At 35.1% G+C, this 21,869-nt stretch overlaps 2 protein-coding genes across 5 annotated transcripts; both read left to right on the top strand.

The window, feature by feature from the left end:
- The first annotated feature begins 940 nt into the window (after positions 1 to 940).
- LOC120001141 (solute carrier family 35 member F1-like) lies at positions 941 to 19,875 on the top strand. Of its 4 annotated transcripts, none has more exons than XM_038849411.1 (12): positions 941 to 1,391; positions 1,941 to 2,035; positions 2,840 to 2,897; positions 3,600 to 3,794; positions 4,866 to 4,942; positions 5,545 to 5,627; positions 5,940 to 5,991; positions 6,664 to 6,732; positions 6,858 to 6,944; positions 7,061 to 7,122; positions 7,830 to 7,908; positions 19,688 to 19,875. In XM_038849411.1, exons 1-12 carry the CDS (start codon positions 1,274 to 1,276, stop codon positions 19,835 to 19,837), a joined length of 1,125 nt encoding a protein of 374 aa, XP_038705339.1. In that variant the 5' UTR covers positions 941 to 1,273; the 3' UTR covers positions 19,838 to 19,875. The 4 variants fall into 4 exon arrangements, with proteins under 4 accessions (XP_038705339.1, XP_038705338.1, XP_038705336.1 ...); XM_038849410.1 differs by lacking the exon at positions 19,688 to 19,875 and having other exon boundaries at positions 945 to 1,151; positions 1,273 to 1,391; positions 7,830 to 8,255; XM_038849408.1 differs by lacking the exon at positions 19,688 to 19,875 and having other exon boundaries at positions 945 to 1,391; positions 7,830 to 8,255.
- Positions 11,853 to 14,149, top strand: LOC119999356. The gene is made up of 7 exons (XM_038846862.1): positions 11,853 to 11,990; positions 12,104 to 12,190; positions 12,813 to 13,037; positions 13,113 to 13,280; positions 13,368 to 13,421; positions 13,528 to 13,677; positions 13,760 to 14,149. The coding sequence occupies exons 1-7, from the start codon at positions 11,853 to 11,855 to the stop codon at positions 14,147 to 14,149; spliced, it is 1,212 nt and encodes a 403-aa protein (XP_038702790.1).
- Positions 19,876 to 21,869: the final 1,994 nt, after the last annotated feature.

Below are 21,869 nucleotides of genomic sequence, written 5' to 3'. Positions count from 1 at the left end.
TGCGAATAAAATCACGTGCATACAACTCAACAGTTGAGATAATTGAGATACGACTGTTGAGATCCCTATCATTATTAAAATAAGAATAGATATGTCAATGAGTGGAGTTTAGGGCAACCACAGATTATTTATTTATTTTTCAACCTTGGCATACATGAAAGAGAGAAATTATTGTAACTTCATAGAGGTGATGATTAAAGGAATGAACTTGATATTGGAGCCTTGGAGGCTAGATTGGTAGTATGATAGGCTGTTGATTGGTCGGTGCCTAAATGGGCCTGGTTTGTACTTTGTCTCTTATATAAGCTTTTGCCCTTTTTGTTTCAAGAACTATATAAAAAGACAGAGATCCTCTGGGCTTTGAATTGTTGGAATGTTACTGGTGGGCCGCAATCTTAGGGACCTTAATCAATGTTTTAAAAACCGAATTTCAAATGTGTCGGTTAAGTCATTGGACAACCGATTTAACCAATATTTTAAAACATTGATCTTACTTCTTTTTTTGAATTTGATACAACTCGTTTTTTCTTTGATGTGTTGATTACAAAGTCTATCATACTAATTTTCAATGATCGAGAGTGTTACGTATCCCTAACAAATTCAGTCATAAGTTATAACATGTAATTAACAACGTAATAATGAAAGTCAATGTAATTAGATAACGTCATACTGTTATGGTTGATTATAAATGAAAATATTAAGGATATAAGTTGTTGGAGTCAATGTAATTAGATAACGTCATACTGTTATGTTTGATTATAGACGAAAATATTAAGGATATAAGTTATTTTCGTCCAACGATTCAGTCAAATTAAATGTGTATTGACGGTTAAGATTAAATAATTGAAATCCAACGGCTGTGGAGTGGCTACGTGACCAACCATTACCAGTCCCGTTTGACTTGCAACTGGACGCTAGTGCTGAACCCTTTTTGTTTTCCATTGAAAACACAGCCGCAGCGCAAAAGGCAGAGCACTTTTTTTCTTTTTTTTTGGTTTTTCCATCAAATTCAACGGCTGGGAGAAGGAGAAGGCAGAATCCGGGAACTACTCAGAGCCTCTGGTTACATACCTTTAGTGGATTGAAGTCACTTTCAGTCAAATATCATCACCAACCTTTTATTTAAGTTGATCGATTATTCACTCTGTCAAGTGAGTGCTTTGTTATTTGTGCGCCCACTCTGTTTCTACGCTCACAAATTGTGTTCGTGCTAATGGGGTTTTGATTTCCTTGAACTCCATTTGGAATTTTTGGATCCGTTTTTCGTGGAAGAATGATGAACTTCAATGAATTTTGGACAAAGAAGACGCTTTATGGTCTTGGGCTAGGTCAGTTTCTATCGTTGCTGATCACTTCCACCGGGTTTTCTTCGTCTGAACTCGCCAAAAAAGGTTTTTTTTTTTTCTTGAACTCGTGTGAATTAAACCTGTCTGCGAAATATATGCTGTTCGTTTGATTAGTACCTTGTGTTATTGCTTGAAAGTAGCAATTTTTCTTATCTGATTATTGAGAGTCAACAATACTGTTTATTGTTATTGGAATTATATATAACTTGGGTGTTAGTAATGCCAGTGAATGTAGTTTATCCGTTTTGCTTGATTTCTGGACAATAGTTTCCAATTTTATAGTATTTGATGGTGGTTTTTGTTAAAGTTAGACTTCTTAGCAAAGCTGTCCGGCATGCTAAATACTGCACCAGTATGAGTATTTTCTTCATTTAGTTTGAGACTCTTTAAAGAGTAGTGCTTTTTTTTTCTTCTAACAGAGTTTCTCTGTCCAATGAGAACTGATTAGAGAAAGTTAAACGAAAAGGAAATGCATGTTCTTAAAGATTTTCACATTAAGAAGTGGTAAAGGAATTTTGATATTGTCTTTATTTTTTCACATTTTTCCTGTCCATATTTAATATAACCTTTTCTATTTCTTATTATAAATTTCAGGAATTAATGCACCAACATCGCAGTCTTTCCTCAACTATGTGTTGTTGGCGATTGTTTATGGTGGTATAATGCTTTACCGAAGGCAAGCGCTCAAGGTTATTTTCTGCACTTTTGTTTTTTGGTATTATTATTCCTCTTATTGATGCATGCACCCTTTTACTATGCGAAATGTGCAGAGTGAATGCATTTTTAATTAATCCCATAATAAATTTCCGTGGTCTTGTTCACCCCCCCCCCCCCCCCCCCCCCCAATTTCCGTTCACCATGAAACAATGCTGAGTTTTGGCCACTACAATCAATTTGTATTTTGTAGAGATTGTTCAAAAGACTGATAGAAGTTGGGAAACTGTTACCATGTTGTACGTGCAGGAAACATGTGCTGAGGAGAATTGCGTAGCTAACTTAAAGTATGATGGGCTAGAAAGTCTTGAGACATTGTAGTTAACACAATACTAACGATGTTGGAAAATGTTTATGCACATCAAAACAAATTAGATAAGAATTTTTTGAAATTTTTTGATGACTTTAATGCTTGCAGAAAATTAGATCCTCACTTTGAAGATCCAAATTTGGGACCACTAGGTTATGGAATGCCAAATGCCCACGACATGATTATAGATAGTTAAAGGACGTGGCTTGTGAGAAGAAAGTGAGGAGTGATAACTTGAAGAAATCCTTCTTAATTGTAGCAGTAGGAGATTAGAAAGGATTGATGTGAATTGAAATATTTCAGGAAGAATATTGTTGGTTTATCAGAGGTGTGGATTAGTTGAGGTTGGTGGCAAGGTGCTGAACGGGCCAGAAACATTAATATTTACTTTTTCTCTCCCTGGAATCTCTGTGTGTGTGCAATCTTAAGTATCTTCAAATTAGTGACTAGATCTTTAAATTTTTTTCAGGCAAAATGGTACTACTACATACTTCTTGCATTGGTAGATGTAGAAGCCAACTTCTTGGGTGAGTGTCTTACATTTATTTCTTGCTGATTGTATATATAATATTTACTCTGCATATTATTCCATTTTTTATACTGCTCTGCAAATTGGTAAAGTTGCTTCATTGCAAGTTGTGGGTCATGAGTTCAAATTCTGAAAATAGCCTCTTCACAACGCTAAGCCTCCATATTGCATTCCTAAAAGATTTAAACTTGAAGTCTTGAATCTTATGGCTAGAACCATGAAAGAAAGTGTTGCTTAACAAAAGTAAGAATGCCAGTCATCAGCCATCACCTTTAGTTTATTGGCTGTCAATAATTTATAACAAGATCTGGCTGTTTATATGATTGATCAAGCTTTTGGCAGCTGTTGTAGACTCGTTATTTCTAATTGAGAAACTGAGCTATCAAAAACTTTAAAATGAGTCCATTAACCAGGTCAAATACAACAAGGAGCACCACTGTTGAATAGCCTTTGGAACTGAAATAAATTTCATGTTCAACGTAGAGCGCATGCTGTTCACTTGATAGAAAATTATTGATGGACCTTATTTTGGAAATAAGTTGCCGTTCCAATTCTCCATGCCTATGGCACAAGCTTGTTTTCTTTGTTGCTACAAAAAGATTTTCAATAAATGGGTATGACCTTTGTTCTGCGTGAAAAGAGTATTAGAGTTGCTTGAATATGTTTTTTTTTATTTGACGTAATTGTTTCCCATGGGCAGTTGTGAAGGCCTATCAATACACTTCTATAACGAGTGTCATGCTGCTGGATTGTTGGTCAATACCATCTGTTATGCTTCTTACATGGATTTTCCTGAGCACAAAGTACAGATTTAAAAAGATAACTGGGGTGGTTGTTTGTGTCGCTGGGCTTGTTATGGTTGTTTTTTCTGATGTTCATGCAGGGGACCGTGCAGGTAAATGAAATCTCTCATTTTATCTAGTTTATCATGAATCTTTGATCCTGTTTATTCTGTGAGTTTGCCTGTGCTTCTTGTGTTTCTTCGCCTAAGCATTCTGTATAATTTAATTCGTATAGTTGTTAGGGGGTATCTTTTGCTACACCGTATGTGTTGACTGTTGAGGTATGTAACTATGGTGTTTGATTATTTTTCGTGGTTGTGTTATTGGAATTTCTTTCCTTATTGCTGTCACGTAACTGAGTTATGAAGTTTGCATGACAAGTAAGAATAGAGGAGGCTATAGTATTTTTGTCAGATCTATGCATGCTTTCATATACAATCACAGGTTCTAGACATCGGGTATAAAGCTACTTTTAGTGATTCATATGTGCATGTTTTTAACTTATTAGAAGATATATTTATGCATGCATGTGTTGTTATATAAATGTTGATCTAGTGACACTAAAAAACCCTATCATTAATTGGCCATGTATCTGCATTATCATCATCATCATCATCATCATCTCACCACCACCACCACCACCACCTCCACCACCAAGCCTTTATCAGTGTTGGGTTGGTTGCATAAATCCATCTGAAAAATTAGTGAGAATCCAGCGTGTTAATTCTCATTAGCCACTGAACCTATCAAGAGCTACCCTTCTGACTAATCCTTGTCATTTTAGGTCTTCCTCTTACCTTTTAGAATTTCCCACTTGAATTTTCTTTTTAACTCTATGCACTAGGCAGTGATATCACTTTTTGTACATGCACAAATTAGCTGAGTTTCTCTCATCTTGTCTTTAATTGGTGCCATCCTTACCCTATATCAAATAGTTTTGTATCTTATCCTATCTTTCATGGTGCATGAATCCCATGCAATACATCTGCATGGACTAATTTTACTTGCTAAATTTGAATTACCTTCTTCTGACATACTTATAAAGCACTTCCATATATTATTTCAAAATTTATCTCTTTCAATTTTATTTTTCCATATGCTATTATGGTTGTTCAACCTGTGATTGCATAATTATCTGAATGTAATGAGTAATTCTAATCTTATGCACGCTAAATTGCTTGTAGGTGGAAGCAATCCTCGTAAAGGTGATTTCCTTGTTATTGCTGGTGCAACACTGTATGCTATTAGTAATGTCAGTGAGGTAAGCAAATTTAGATACCTTGCCTTGTTGTGTTGCCTATGATATCTTGCTGTGAAGATGGGAGTAAATATATGCCTGTTTTTGGAAAAAATTCAAGCAAAAAGGATAAAATGGATTTTTTTTTCACCATTTTGAGAATGGAGCTTGTTCTTCTGGGAAATACTGGTGAAGTAGATTGCAGCATTACATTGTAAAGACGATGTATACCACTATTGTTATGGTTATTATTTGTTTATTTTGGCAGTCAAATAATAACCATCCAATTATGGTTTATGACTAGGTCCTTCAGGGAGCTTTGATACTGTCTTTGATGTTTGATGTTGATTTAGTGACAGGTCATTTGTTGCTTGACTTGCATAGCAATTTGAGCAGTTTTCATAGTGGTGCTTACCTTCATATTTTCACATTGAATTTGCTATTCATTAAATAAGGAAATTTATCGTCTCACAAAAAAATTTAGGTTGAAGATATACACTAAAATTAGTAAAATATCTCCTTTTTGTGGTGGATTTTGAAAAATTTTCTCCATGTCTTGAGATTAATTATTGTGTTTTCTCTGTTATTCCAAGCTGATTGGCTATGATTTTCCCTTTCGTTTGCAGGAGTTCTTTGTGAAGACTGCTGATAGAGTTGAGCTCATGTCATTTCTGGGCTTTTTTGGTGCCATTGTCAGTGCTGTCCAAATGTATCCTTAGTTTCCAAACTGAGAGTTGATTACATCATGACTTTTAAGAGTTGGGAGTTCTTCTACTTTTGATATGTTCAAACAAACGGGTTAGCTGTTCCTTAGGGTTTCCATCTAAATTGCATCTTATGGATTTTTCTCTCAATAGTTATGCATGTATTGGTTACCTGCATCTCCTGATTTTGTGAATAGAGAGAGATCATCCGGTCTCAATATAAATTTTAAAATTACTGTCTCCCTGCCCTTTCCCTGCGCTCCTTTGTGTGCAATTGACTGTCAATATCAATTTGTTCTCCTTAGTTATGTTTATAGAGCCATACTTGAGCGCAATGAACTTTCGTCTATTCACTGGTCAGCTGGGGCAGTAAGTCTCTCTCTCTCTCTCTCTGTAGGATCGATAGTATTTTGAGTAAATATTGCCATATTTTAATTCTCATTGGACTGCATAGGATGGACTAGACACTCCTTTACCCTTTGGTTGACATGGTTAGGTGCAGAAATTGGGGGAGTATATATACATGTTTCTTGCGAAGCAAAAGAAAAATATATACATATGTGAGATTATTTTCTTATGTAGTGAATGATCATAGGGATTGGATGCCAAACGGTAATACAAGTGGGGATTGTGGACAAAATTCCTTTGCAAGTTGGGTACTTATTCCCAATCTTTTATCAACTTCTGTCAGATTATGCCGTATCCACCACTATTTTGCTTTTGAAATAAGTACTTGTGAAGTGAAACGGTAAAAAACCTTGCATATCTATTAGATGCTCATAGATACTTTGAGAAATATCATATGGAGATTTATGAACTTAATTGCTATAAAGGAATTCTAGCCTAGATACATTCAAATATTCGATCTACATACCTGTAAAACTATTGAGTTCCAAAAATTATGCTAGAGTTTTACACCAAATTTCACTGGACTATTTATCCGACTTTCATAAAGTGAAATGATGATATGACCATCTACATTTAGTACGCTGTACACATAAATTTTTCAGGATTTACATTATCATTTTCTTTTGATTTCAGGCTGTTCCTTTCTTTGGATTTGCAGGGGCCATGTTCCTGTTTTACTCATTAGTGCCACTTTTGCTCAAGGTATGGGTTTAACTATTGCATATTTGAAGACTGATGCTATGGATAAACTCTGTCGGAAGGCATTGAAGAGTGTTACTTTCTAGGGAGCAATTGCCCTTATTCTTCTTTTCCAACATATTGTGTAGAGTAATGGATCCACGATGCTCAACCTGTCTTTGCTGACATCAGATATGTGGGCTGTTGTAATTCGAATCTTTGCTTACCACGAGAAGGTTTGTGGGCCAGTTATTTTCCCATCTGCATATTTTACTATCCGAATTCAGATGATAAAACAAGTCAAATTATTTCTAATGAGGAGCAACAATCTGATGACTATTATTCTCATCAGGTTGATTGGATGTACTTTGTGGCCTTTGCTGCTGTTGCAATTGGGTTGGTTATCTATTCTGGGTAAGTAGTTTTACCATCCCGTTTATATACTTTTTCAACTCTAGCGCGTGTTTATAGAGATTAGCTTGACTCTATGCTTAGTTGTTTTGGACTTGTAAAAAGCAAGACCTTTAGTAATTTGCATGAGATGGGCTTTTACAAGGCCAACTCTTATATGCGATGGGTTGGATGCTTATCTTGACATTTTTTGATCAAATAGCTTGGCAGCATTTTGTCCAGTTCAGCTTGTGTTCGTTCCTGCTGCCAGGAAGAATCAACCTTTAATGTCGTAAAATTTCACTTGACTAATGCATACTATCTTCCTATTTGTCGTCTGGAATGGAACCTGTTTGCCATATTATTTTGCATGGGCAATACATGATGTCTTGCGCTCACATTTTAGATGTCTATAAGATGGATCTGATATACTTGGCATTGGTAGATGATGAAGAATTGTCTCTCATCTGGGTCGAAGTGACGGATAGGTTTTTCTCTTTTTCCCTCACCAAAGAAAATGAAAGCCACTAATAGCCTTCTGAAACTGTCTGGTGTGAAGATTTCAATCCTATATTCAGGCTAGTTTGCATAGTTGTCTTTGATCAGATAATTAGATAAATTTAAGCTTCGTTGAGATTATAAAAATGAGAATAATCTGCCTTTTGTTGCCTAGTTGTCACTTGTCGGCTTGATTTTGTCTACACATTAATAATAATACATGCTTGATCCAGGGGAGACAGAGATGTGGATCATCACCAAGTTGATGTCGCTGATGAAGATGTCGATCGACGCAAACACTTTGATGAGGAGGCTGGCGATACTGGAAATTTTAATCAAACGAGTATAGCTGGGAGCTCAAAGACGGGGGACAACAGCCTATCATCAGGATCTGTTACTGCTGGAAATAGAGACGTAAAACATATGGAAAGCAAGAACGCTGGAAAAGATACAAAGTTATGATTCTGGACGACATGAAGTAGTGCTTTGGCGATGAATAAGTTCCACTACAGGGCATTGAAGAAATTTTAATGGTAATTTCAGTCAGTATTTTTCAGTTGGGCATTATTATTGTAGAATCACTTTATTCATGTTTACCATTAAACAAAGCATTCTCTTTTAGGTTAATAAGAAGTTTCCTGCAGCCATTCATTATTCAATCTCTCGTACTTGTTCAGTGCAAAAGATTTTGAGGGAAAGGTTGTGACAAGTACATGGTAATTTCATGTACGGGCTCAGCTGAGGTAGGAATCCAACCCGCAACCTTAAAAAAGTTAAAAGGGTGACTATCATTATGGGTTATGATATCATTATTGTAAATAGGTTGACATATACAGCTACCCCTTAAAATCTTTTTCATATCAGATAACAGAGAAACAAAAGAATCCAGAACCAAAACGAAGCAAATATGAAGGAAAAGAAAAGAAATCGGTTTCAGATCGGACAATAACACGTGTATACGAAATATTTATATGTTCGGATCTTAATCCGGATTAATTTAAATCCGGACAAGTAAATCGGACAAGGTTATGTATGATGTTTGGACCCGGACCCGATTTTAAATAGGACAAAATTTTTGTGTTTGGACTCAAAATTCGGACGTATAACTTATGTCCAAATTTGGTTTAATCCGGGTTGAAAAAAATTCGATCATCCAGACCGGATAGAATTTTGCCATCCCTACTAGCGTACATTGGACAACTTATAAGTTAGTGTTAATAAACTCTACCAAACGTGTCCTTTGCCTATTGTAAATGAGTAATGCTACATTCCTCATTTTGTGACCCCCAAATCTATGTGTCATTATGATAATCATGGATTAAAAACACATATCTAGGGCCTACTTCACATCCAATACTCCACGTTAATTGGGGGTCACAAAATGGGGATGAAACATCTTCCATTGTAAATTTAGTTCCAACTTCATGATATACGACAATATAAGAACTCACTTAAATGCGGACCACTAATTTGGGTCACACTTGTTTACAAAAACAACAAAGATTCTCTACTCTACACTTTAAATCCGCATAGGAGAATTCCTCTCTCGGTAATATATCCAAATAGAAAGAAAAAAAAAACATGTTTTAATTGAAGTGAATACATATAACAAGAATATCTCTTGGTTGGAGTCCCCTCCCACACTCATTCTCAGTTTGTTTCGCGGTCTTTGTATTTAAGGAAATAATGTAAATATGTTTCGGCAAAATGGCCACCAATTCTTAGTTTATGGCGTTTGAATGAGACTGGCCGTCCTACAACGGGATCAACATTCGTCTTTCTTTTTTTTAAAAAAAAAAAGAAACAAAATTTTATTAAACTGGGCAATGCCTGGGTTAAAAAAAAGAAACAAAATTTTATTAAACTGGGCAATGCCTGGGTTGGGATACCCCTACAACATCATTCCAAAGAGAAGAAATACAGATAATACGAGGATAAGAGAAGAAATGCACTCCCGGAGACAAATCAACGCCAAAGTTGGCTAACTTATCGGCACTGAAGTTAGTCTCACGACAGAAACTGTGTGTTCTTGTTGATCACATTCACTTTCAATGGTTAACGTGTTCTATCCATATTTAATTATTTATCCACATTTAATTTCCATTTTCAAGAATTTTCTATATGCACTTAAATCAACTTAAAATGCGACCTATATTTTGACCATTGATTTGGAACATGTGACATACAAAGTAGTGGGTCTCATTGTCATTTAACTTATCCACACCCTTAAAAAGTAATTCACATTTTAAGGGTGTTTTATTAACTATACAGGTATTTAAGGACATATAATCTCCTATGTTCAACTTTTTTTTTTTTTAATTTTGTTTTCTTTAATATCAACTGTGACATATATTGATTGATTGAATGCTTTAACTTTGCATACAGAGCCCAGATGGAAATCTCATTGATTGTATTGATAAAAGAAAAACAACCAGCTTTCGATCACCCTCTTTTAAGATACCACAAGATTCGGGTATTGAAAAACAAAAAGAAATTACTCGGCCATATCACATCACACTTTCGTAATGTACATGTACAATTTTCAGATAATTCTCTTCTAATAATTTGGGAGACATGTCATATTGCACCACATTTTTTTATTTTTTTCACCATACTCACTCTCTATCATTAGACGAGAATTGTAAACTCTAGAGTATTCCAACGTTCTCTTATCTTGTCCATATATTTAATGAGTACTAACTGTGTTTTGTTGCTTAACTATCAGAGCGTGCCTAAGGAATGGCTAAAACAGAAGAGTAGTGAGTTGGAAAATAGTATCGACGAAGCTTCTCAAATTTGGTTAAGAAATAAGACAAGGTGTCCCAAACATACTATCCCAATACGACGTACCACAATTGCTGATGTTATGAGAGCCAATTTTATATCCCAAATGGGTGAACAACAGAACTCAAACTATCACAAACTTATTAATAAACATAATGTTCATCAGGTACTTAATTCTACTAGTCATTTAATTTCTAGTTAGAAAAACACTAGAGAAGTATTTGGTTGGCATTTAGAAGGTGGAATGAGGGTGGGAATCGCACAATCCTTTGTTTGGTTGATTTTGGAAGAGCGAAAACTCAAACTCATTGCATCTTCTATTCTTCATTATGGAGATAACCAACCTCACCAAAATGGTGAAAATGACTATTCTTCACAATGGAGATTGAGTCTTAATATGTAAAAGACTATTTAAATCTTATTATAAAGTAATCATTAGACCATATACAATGTCTATTGTCTTGCTGGTACTTTTTTTGTATTTGGAGGCTGAGTCCTCCAATGAACAATAAAGTTTTTTTTTTTTTTTTCTGAAACAAGAGTTTGGGAGGGGGTAAGATTCAAATCCATGACTTAATGGGTAGACGACCCCTTACATGCAAGGTGATTGTCGTTCAACTAATGGCTCACTTGCGAAGAAAAAGAAGTTGGCCTATGAATAATACCAAATTTAATAGATAATATATTATTGGGCCGAGTATACTAAACAATATTGTGTGGTGTTTAGCGAACTAAAAGCTGACGCTAACGGAAAAACAGTTGAATTAAAGTAGGGAATAAGTTTTGAATTCTACCATTCCAAAATTAACCAAACAAGGGAATAAATGTTTCTCATCCTTTTCGCACCCTCATTTCACCTTCTAGATGCCAACCAAATGTCCTATAAGTTTTCTCGTCTTTGTATTTAAGCAAATGATGTAAACATGGTACATATGTTTCGGCAATTGATTCTTAAACAACACAATGAGATTTGTCTATTTATTGAGGAATTTTTAGTTTACGGCGTTTGCAATGAGGCTGGCCGTCCTACACCGTGATCAACACATTTTTTTATATTTCATGTATATTCATGTCCTCAAGCAAAGCTTTACGACATATATATGGAACAACTGTGTTCTTGTTGATCATATTAATTTTTAATGGTCGATGTCCTCTATGTTTATCTTGTAAGCCGACATCTAATTTGCATTTTCAAGAAAATTATATATACAGGAATTCTCCAGTAAAGACGTGCTTATTTTAGCTAAATAAGTACCTCTCGTTAGATCTAACAAAATGGTCGAGATTAAAGTTAATTTAGGGTTTAGTGTTTAATCTTAACCGTTGTATCAGATCCAATGGCTTAAATGTAGAGTACTTATTTAAGCTAAAATAAAGACTCATTTTCTCGAGAAACTCTCTCCCTCTCTCTATATATAACACTTCCTTCATTGCAATTTATTTATAAATTAATTTGTTAACTTGTCCAAGTTATGAGGTTCTTTATTTTTTCTTTGTTGAAATTCTTCATCTTGGCTCCAACTCTTGTTTCAAGTCATCGCTACAAAAAGTATGAAGAAGCTGCTATGATCGTCAAAAAGATCAACAAGGCTGCTTTATTAACTATAGAGGTATTTAAAGATAGATAATCTCTTATGTTCAACTATTTTTCGTTTTTTGTTTTCTATAATATGAATTTATGATTTATATATTGATTGAATACCTTAACTTTGCATATATATAGAGCCCAGATGGAGATCTTATTGATTGTATCGATGAAAGAACGCAACCAGCTTTTGATCACCCTCTTTTAAGAAACCACAAGATTCGGGTATTAAAAGACAAACAGTAAAAAACAGTACTCAGCAACTTAATGTGATTTTTCCTGACATTTTTATAAAGATTCTGCGCCTAAGCAATTCCATAGTATATAATTCTCATCTAATGGTTTGGGAGGGGTTAATACCACTTTTGCACACCTAAAGATAGTCAGTGTTCCAATTTGCATACTGTTGTTTAAAATGTTTCAATTTAATCACTTAATGATAAAATTATTTCTCGGACAGATTTTTTCACTTTAGGGCAGTCAAACTGCACATGTAGCAATCAATATTTGGACAGTCAACGTGCCACATGTGTAGTTTGACTGCCCCAAAGTGAGAGACGAGAGACCAAGTTGAAACAATTTTATCATTGGGTGACCCAATTGAAACATTTTAAACAACAGTGTGTAAATTGAAACACTGACTATCTTTCGGTGTGCAAAAGTGATATTAACCTGGTTTGGGAGATGTGTCACATTATACCACACTTTTGTTTTTTTTTTCCACCATACTTATTCTCCACAATTGGATGAGAACTATAGACTCTGGAGAATTCCTGAGTTCCCTCATCTTTTATAAGCGTCGACATATTAGCCATGTACTAACCGTGTTTTCTTGTTTAACTATCAGAGCGTACCTAAACAATGGCTAAAACAGAAGAGTGGTGAGTTGAGAAAAAGTATTAATGAAGCATCCCAAATTTGGTTAAGAAATGAGACAAGGTGTCCCAAACATAGTGTCCCAATACGACGTACCACAATTGCCGATGTTATGAGAACCAATTTTATAACTCAAGTGGATGAAAAACAAAACTCAAACTATCATAAACTTACTAGTAAATCTAATGTTCATCAGGTACTTCATTCTAGCTACTAGTCATTTAATTTCTACCTAAAAAAACACTCACTGTTTAATGAAATTTGTATATAGTATGCAACAGTCATCCACAAAGCGCCAGAAGGGGTGTATGGGGCGAAAGCACGACTAAATGTGTGGCAGCCATTTGTTGAGGGAATCAGGGAATTCAGCTTAGCTCAAATCTGGATAATCGCAGGACCAGATGATGAAGATCTAAATTCTATTGAAGTCGGATGGCATGTGAGTGTTGTTTTGATCAAAATTAATTTAATTCGTCCTGTTATTATTAGTTTTTTTTAGTGAAAATATTATTTTTCTTGAAATTAGGTTTATCCATGGCTCTATGGTGATAATGCAACAAGATTTTTTATTTTCTGGACGGTAAGGACATACTTCCATTTTATTCAATTTACTAATTATATACATGATAAATTTCTATTCAAAAAATTTCATCTAGATGGGATATTAATTCAATCTTACAATATAGAAAGATAGGTATCAAACAGGCAAATGCTACAATATTCAAAATTGTCCAGGATTTGTACAAAAAACTGATAAAATGGTTGTGGGAGCTGCATTGGAAACAATATCTCAATACAATGATACCCAATATGACATTACTGTCCTTATTAGGAAGGTAAAAAAAAAAAAATTCATCTTTTAAGATTTTGCACATACCTTTTTCTCAAAGAAGAGAAAGTTGATTAATATAATCTCAGGATCAGAAAAAAGGAGATTGGTGGTTGACTGTTGGTGAGACGGTGGTAGGCTACTGGCCTGCAGACATTTTTACTCGCTTGAAAGGTGCAGCTACAAGGGTGGAGTGGGGTGGCGAGGTAATCAACACCGCCACAACGTCTAGAGGTCGACACACCAAAACACAGATGGGATCCGGCCATTTTGCCGATGAGGGATATAAAAAAGCAAGTTATTTTGATGGGCTAGAGATGGTGACTAAGGATGATGTTGTCATTCCTGTAAAAACTGTATCGAAAGAGGTAACCAATGACCAATGTTACAACATCCTTGTCTACCCTTATGATGACGAGTTTGGCACAGGCTTTTTGTATGGAGGGCCAGGATTCAATGAATCTACATGCAAAGAGTAATAGGGGTAAGATCATAATTGACCTTTGTACTATGATAACAAGTTCAAACAAGCCTATGTACAATATTTTGGGTTAAACAAGCTCCTCTACTATGCGTATCGTTCTTCATAAGTTCTTATGTCAATTTTTTTTGTATGGAGGGTCAGGCCTCAACAATTCTACATGTCATTTGTAATAGGGATAAGATCGGAAAAACCTTTGTACTATGATAAAAAATTCAAACAACCGTAAGTGTAATATATATTTTCAGCTAAATAAGATCCTTACTTTGTATATCGTTCTTCATAAGTTCTTATGTCAATTTTTTTTTTAAAAACAACCCTGATGTGGCAAAGACCTGCCGTTAAATATGGGGGAAATTAAGGATAAGTCCCTCATTGAAAAGTTTTGTTCCAATAAGAACACTCTTAAAAGTCTTATTCCATAAAATGCATATAGTTTGAACTAATATTCCAAGAATAACAAAAAGTCAAAAAATATGGTTTTATTGTCTAAAATACCTTATCTTCATCCTCAAACATGACACATGTCTCCTACACATGATTCATCTTGGACCTCCGTCAGAAGCTTTGTCTTCGCTGTCGGAAGCTTCGTCTCTGCCCCTCGTGGCTTATTCGAGAGTTCTATGACATTTTTTAGTGATTTCTCAACCAGATTTTTGTTGTGTTCGAACTAGATCTACTCGTACTCACCACGACTTGTAGATCTTGTTGTTTTCCTTCGATTTGTCATCACTTCATTATTTTCGGTAATTTCTGTGGTGATTTTCGTGATTTTTTGAGATCTGCACTGCAGGTGATATGTTATCTGTTTCGATTAATTTGATATCTGTCATAATGTTATCTGTTTTGTTAAAATGTTATCTGTTCTTAATGAAATGTTATCTGTTTGAAGTTTCAAAAGGACCAAAACCGGTAACATATCCAAAACATATATAATATCTGCATATTCATATTCGATTTCAGAAGAATATTAATAGATACAAAACATATATAATATTGACAGATACAAAACATATATAATATCATATACGAAACATATATAATATCTGCAGATTCAAATCTGATTTCAGATGGAAAAAGAAGTTCGAAAAAGCAATAAAACCTTAAAGGTGATGTGCCTTGGTCTGTGGAGTTGATGGTCTTTGGCGTTGGCCGTATTGGCCGAATCTAGCTCTTTTTTCAAATGGTGACCATGATTTCACGAAACTTTTTTGGCGATTCAAGTGATTTTCTACTGTTGGTGATTATTGAGCTTTGATCGGGCTGACCTAGAGCTCCATTTCGGTAGTTCGTTAGTCGAAAATGATGGTCAAAAGGTCAACTTCCGATATGGTGGTGCAAGGAAGAAGAAAGAGGAAGAAGAAGAAGGAGGGAGGGTATTTTAATAAGTTGCTGGTTTTGTCCTTTTTTCTAAATTTTTTTTAGATTATCCTTGTTGGAATACCGCCCTCATTTGAGCAAAGGGTTTTTAGCATGAGTAACCGATCAAAGGAACAGGAAATTAGACCTCTTTCTTGCTAACTTTTAAGTTTTGTCCTTATGGATAAAAACCCTTATATAATTCCCTCAACCGCACCAAGAAAATGTATCCTCTTTCAATTCTATGTTGTATTTCTTTGTCACACTCATTCTCGTTCTTAAGTTTTGTTTTGTTTTGTTTTGTTGTGTTGTATTTGTATTTATGCAAATAATGTGCATATGGTGTACATATGTTTCGGCAACTGATTCTTAAACGCAATGAGACATGCGGAGTCCCCAAATAAGTATATATGTATGTGTGCTCATTCAAACTAGCCAGCAATACCAGCTATCAAACAACGGGATGGGTGTGGTTGGAATCATTCCAGCCAATTCCACCCATCACAGCCATTACATCATTATTAATTACATTTAATGACATTATGAAGCAAGTATCATCAACGGCTGTGATGGGTGGAATTAAGATTCAATGGTTAGATAAAAATTTTATATAGTATGCAACAGTTGTCCATAAAGAACCAAAAGGGGTGTATGGGGCAGAAGCACGATTAAATGTGTGGCAGCCATTTGTTGAGGAAATCAATGAATTGAGCTTAGCTCAAATTTGGATAAGCTCTAAACCATATGATGGAGAACTAAACAGTATTGAAGTTGGATGCATGTGAGTGTTGTTTGATCGAAATTAATTTCATTTGTTTTATTAGTATACTTTTTGTGAAAGACTCTAATTTTTTTTTCTTCGTAAAATTAGGTTTATCCATTGCTATATGGTGATAATGGAACAAGATTTTTTATTTTCTGGACGGTAATTAAGGAGGTACTTGAATTTTGTTCAAATAACTAATTCTATAGAATTTACATAATACTATACATGCTTACTCCTATACATGAAATTTCATATGGATAGGATATTAATTGAATTTGTTCAATCTTACAATATAGAAAGATGGGTATCAAACAGGGAGATGTTACAATATTCAAAATTGTCCTGGATTCATACAAACTACTAAAAAAATGATTGTGGGAGGTGCATTGGAAAAAATATCTCAGTATAATGGTACCCAATATGTAGGGATGGCAAAAAAAACCGATCCTACCACTATCCATAGGGTACCCGATCCATTTAAAACCCGAAAACCGATCCTATAGGGTTTGGAAACGGTTTTGGTTTTGATTTTCAAACCCGTTATGGTTTAGGGTCGGTTTTGGTTTTTGATGTCGGGTTTAGGGTACCCGAACCGTTTAATTAAAAAAGTGAATTACAGTAATAACATTATAAATCATCTATATAAAGGTATACTACTAGGATGCTAAATTTTAACATGATCAAACATATTAAATAAAATAATATAATATAATTATATAGATATTACATTCAAACTATAACAACATGATAAGTTATATTATTTTAAAAAAAATTGAATTATACATTTATAGAAAAATAAAAAAATTAAAAGTTAGATGGTAAACGGTTATGGAACGATTCCGGTTTTGGAAATTTAAATGATTTTTTAAACGGTTTTGGTATTGAGTAACTTAAATGAAAACGGTTTTGGTATTCACTAATTGGAAGGGTACCCGACCCGTTGTCATCCCTACCAATATGACATTACTATCCTCGTTAGGAAGGTAATTAATTCATCTTTAAAATTTGGGCAAATGTTATGGACAATCCATGTGGTTTAGGTCATTTTCACATACACACTCTCGTTTTGAATTTGTAAGAATTAAACTTCAAGTGATTTGTTTTCCATCCATTTGACCATCATTTACTACTCAATAAAATTGAGAAAAAAACCCAAATTCACAACCTGAATCCTCACCTCCACCACCCCTTCCTGGCCTCCGCCGTCGCCTTCTAATTCACACCCTGGATCTTCCTTCTGTTTCCCTCTCCACCTCACAAACTCTCCCGTTCACATCTTCTACTGTGTCAAAGAAAGACTTTAACCAACCACCATTAACAGCTGGCTTCAGGAAAAATACTCACACTAATAACGAAACAAACGAGTCACCCCCTACGTAACTAGAAAGCAATTTCTGCAATTCAGAGATCAAGAAATCTTCTTCTCAAATTAGTTGCTCACATCACTACTGCCTTGCTTGTTTCAAATTTATCCAACATTGGCCTTACAACAGTGAGGAGTCACCTACGCCTTTATCTCCAATGACCCTTCCTCTCAGTTTTTCACTCAACTTCCACTCGATTAACGAAATAGTAGTTTCTATGAGGAATCTGCAACTTGCAAAGGTTAAATCGTTGCCCTCTTCATATAACACAGAGGTTGGTGGTGCCAGTTAATTACGGGTCACCCAGCGGGTCAATGCTCTGACCCGGATTCATGTAGCTTGCCCGCAATTCCAACTGGGGCACCAATCCGAACTGGAATCGGGTACCGTGATGCCCGGGACAAAGCTTGTGAAGAGAGTGTGCCATGGAGAGGGTTGGAATTTTGGGAGATTTGAATAAATAATGTTTTATTTGTAGTTTTTTTTTTCCTTCCAATTTTATTAAGTTAAAACGACATTATTTTGCCATCCATCGTTAGTCAATGACGGTCAAACTGGATGGAAGGACCGTCATGTCACGAAATCGAAGCACAACGAATCTAGTTATTGCAAATTCAAAAAAGGAAAGCATGTAGAAATGATCTAACCCACAGGGATGTAAATGACATTTGACCTTAAAATTCTGTATATACCTTTTTTTCAAAGAAGATAAAATTTATTTAACATAATTTCAGGATCCGAAAGAAGGAGATTGGTGGTTAACGGTTGATGATACAGTGGTAGGCTACTGGCCTGCAAACATTTTTACTCACACGAAAGGTGCAGCCACAAGGGTGGAGTGGGGCGGAGAGATAATCTATACCACCACGAAATTTACAGATCGACACACCAAAACACATATGGGCTCCGGTCGCTTTGCAAATGAGGGATATAAAAAAGCAAGTCATTTTAATGGCCTAAAGATAGTAACCAAGGATGATACTATCAGTCCTGTCAAAATTGCATCCACAGCGATAACCAATGCCCGATGTTACAACCTCCTTGTCTACCCTTACAATGAAAATCTTGGCACAGCTTTTTCATATGGAGGGCCAGGCATCAATAATTCTACATGCACTTAGTAATAGGGGATAAGATCAGAAGAATAAACCTTTGTACTATGATAAAAAAGAGTTGGAACATGTCTATGTGCAACATTTTGAGCTAAACAAGCTACTCTATTTTGCGTATCATTCTTCATAAGTTCTTATATCAAATTTTCGTTAAAACGATTATGATGTGGCAAAGACGTGCCGTTAAGTATCCGACATGGCTTTTTTTATTATTATTTTATGCTTGTCGACGTAGATGACACGTGTCTTGGACCAATAAAATCATTAAGCGTGTCCTAAATATTCAAAGAACAAATTTGTCCTCGACTTTTTAAAACATGTATTTTAAGATTTAAAAAAATACCTTTTACTTCAGACAAGTTGACTATACGAGTTAAGAGTCATTTGTGGGAGCTTCACCTTGTGAGTGGTCTATTCATAAGGACATCTGAAAGACCCAATAGGTGATCTAAATGGGTGGAAGATCAAAATTGTTCCGATACCTTATAATTATAATTTGAAGAATTTGAGAGGGATGAGAGAAAGGTTTGGCCCAATCTCAAGGCCCGCGTGACTTTACCTTTCAAAAAGGCCCAAGAAAAAAAAAGTGCTTCAATTAAGCTACCATTGGAGACAAGCTTATGAAGTAAACCATGCATGCAAAAATTTGTATCATCAAAACTTGAGAAGCATTTCCTTGAAGAAAACTCAGCCGCATAACGGCTAATAAAGCAAAGAAAAGCCAATCAATGGTCCCCCTCTCTCAATATTCTTCTCTCTTTTCTGGAATGATCATCTTTGTTTGCAGTCCAAGTATTCCTTCTTATTCCTCCACCACTCTCTCTGTAGCTCATATACATACACTATCAGATGACTGTTAAAGTTGAGGGAGTTTTGAGTTTTGAAAGCAAGTTAAAGATTCATTTCTTAGATTCAGTAAAAGCTTTGATGAGGAGGCTGGCGATACTGGAAATTTTAATCAAACGAGTATAGCTGGGAGTTCAAAGACGGGGGACAACAGCCTATCATCAGGATCTGTTACTGCTGGAAATAGAGACGTAAAACATATCGAAAGCAAGAACGCTGGAAAGGATACAAAGTTATGATTTGAACTCGACGACATGAAGCAGTGCTTTGGCGATGAATAAGTTCCACTACAGGGCATTGAAGAAATTTTAATGGTGTGGGCACCAAAAATATGTTGGGCCTAATGGGCTTAGAACATGTGCGAGACCCATGGTACAACCTATTATGATTTGGATTGTTATGGTCCATAAGCCCATATTATTGAAGAAGAGAAGCCCAATTGATGAGTAACTGTCCAGGTGGAGTTATGTTGGAAGTGGCCCATGAAAAGTGGAAGAAGTGGTGACAGTCACAACAAGGTGGTCCAGGTGGCAACTTATGAGAGAAATAAGGGAAAAACTTATATGATAAGGTGATAATGGTTTCTAACTGACAGAAAATGACACAAATGAGGGGTTAACTGCAGTAAGATCATGGTTTATGGAGGGAGAATTTCGTGCAAGACATGAGGTCTAAAAGCTGGTAGACAGACAGATGGAGAAGACAACAAAAAATCAGTCAAACAGACAACAAAAACTCAAGCCCAAAGACACTTTCAAGCTTCCTAGCATTCCAATTACTTTTCAAATCATTGTCAATTTCAAGCAAATATTATGTTGTTCATACCAAATTCTCTTGTATTTATTCTTTGTCCAGTTTCAATGCCAACCATCGTTGTATAAATTGTTCTTGGTGATTATTTATTCTTCTTCATTCCAATCTCAACAAAGCGCATTTTAGTGGAGTTGAGGAATCTAGAACTATTGAGGTCCCAAGATAGTTCGTTTAATTGTCTTGATAGAAGTCTGTCGCAACCGGGGTCACGACGCGGACCGGCGATGAAATGATGAAAAATGATTTAGTTTTAGAAAATTGTTTAGAGTCGCCACCAATTGATATAAGTGCAATTGAACACTAAAAATGGTCTACGAACCAGAAAATAGGTAAGGGGGTCTATTGAGTGTGGTGAAGGTGTTAGGCACCCCACAACTCCCTAAAAGGTTACCTAGATTGATCTATGTGCTTTTTCTTGAAAAGTTATTTGCCAATATAAATGATATTTTGATTTTTAAAAAGATAACATAATTAAAGCATAGGCAGGAGCTGAATGTCATCAAGTCCTCCTCCTAATGAACTTTAATTTAGTTACCATTATTTTTCGAGTACAAATGATATCTTAGTTTGTAGAGATAACATAATTAAAGCCTAGGCAGGAGCTGAATGTCATCAAGTCCTCCTCCTAATTAACTTCAATTCAGTTACATTATTTTTACGAGTACAAATGATACTTAAATTTGAACATAATTAAAGCATAGGCAGGAGCTGAATGTCATCGAGTCCTCCTCCTAATTAACTTTAATTTATGTATTAAATTTCCATGATTTCAATGAATATAAGTGATACTTTAATTTAAAGAGATAACATAATTAAAGTCTAGGCAGGAGCTGAATGTCATCAAGTCCTCCTCCTAATTAACTTTAATTTATGTATTGAATTACCATGATTTTTATGAATACAAGTGATACTTTAATTTAAAGAGATAACATAATTAAAGTCTAGGCAGGAGCTGAATGTCATCAAGTCCTCCTCCTAATTAACTTTAATTTATGTATTGAATTACCATGATTTTTATGAATACAAGTGATACTTTAATTTAAAGAGATAACATAATTAAAGTCTAGGCAGGAGCTGAATGTCATCAAGTCCTCCTCCTAATTAACTTTAATTTAGGTATCTAATAAATTTATTTATCATTTATTTTTTGTTTAAATAAAGATAACACAATTAAAGTCTAGGCAGGAGCTGAATGTCATCAAGTCCTCCTCCTATTTGACTTTAATGTAGTATCTATTAATTGTTTATGTGGAAATTTGGTAAAGACGTGGTTGTTGAATTGGCGGATTTGTGGAAAACGATCTATGCATAAAATTCTAATATACATCCTAAACATGCATTCTAAACTAACAACCCCTATCATGCGTACTAATCAATTTAAATATGCATAAATATAAATTACACTACTCTACACTATTTTCATTATTTTTCCACTATCCTATTACATAACTTACATTT

The sequence above is a fragment of the Tripterygium wilfordii genome, chromosome 6 (genome assembly GCF_013401445.1).
Source record: "Tripterygium wilfordii isolate XIE 37 chromosome 6, ASM1340144v1, whole genome shotgun sequence".
Lineage (NCBI taxonomy): Eukaryota > Viridiplantae > Streptophyta > Magnoliopsida > Celastrales > Celastraceae > Tripterygium > Tripterygium wilfordii.
Note: the sequence above shows the minus strand (reverse complement) of the source record. Positions and strands in the feature narration are given on the sequence as shown.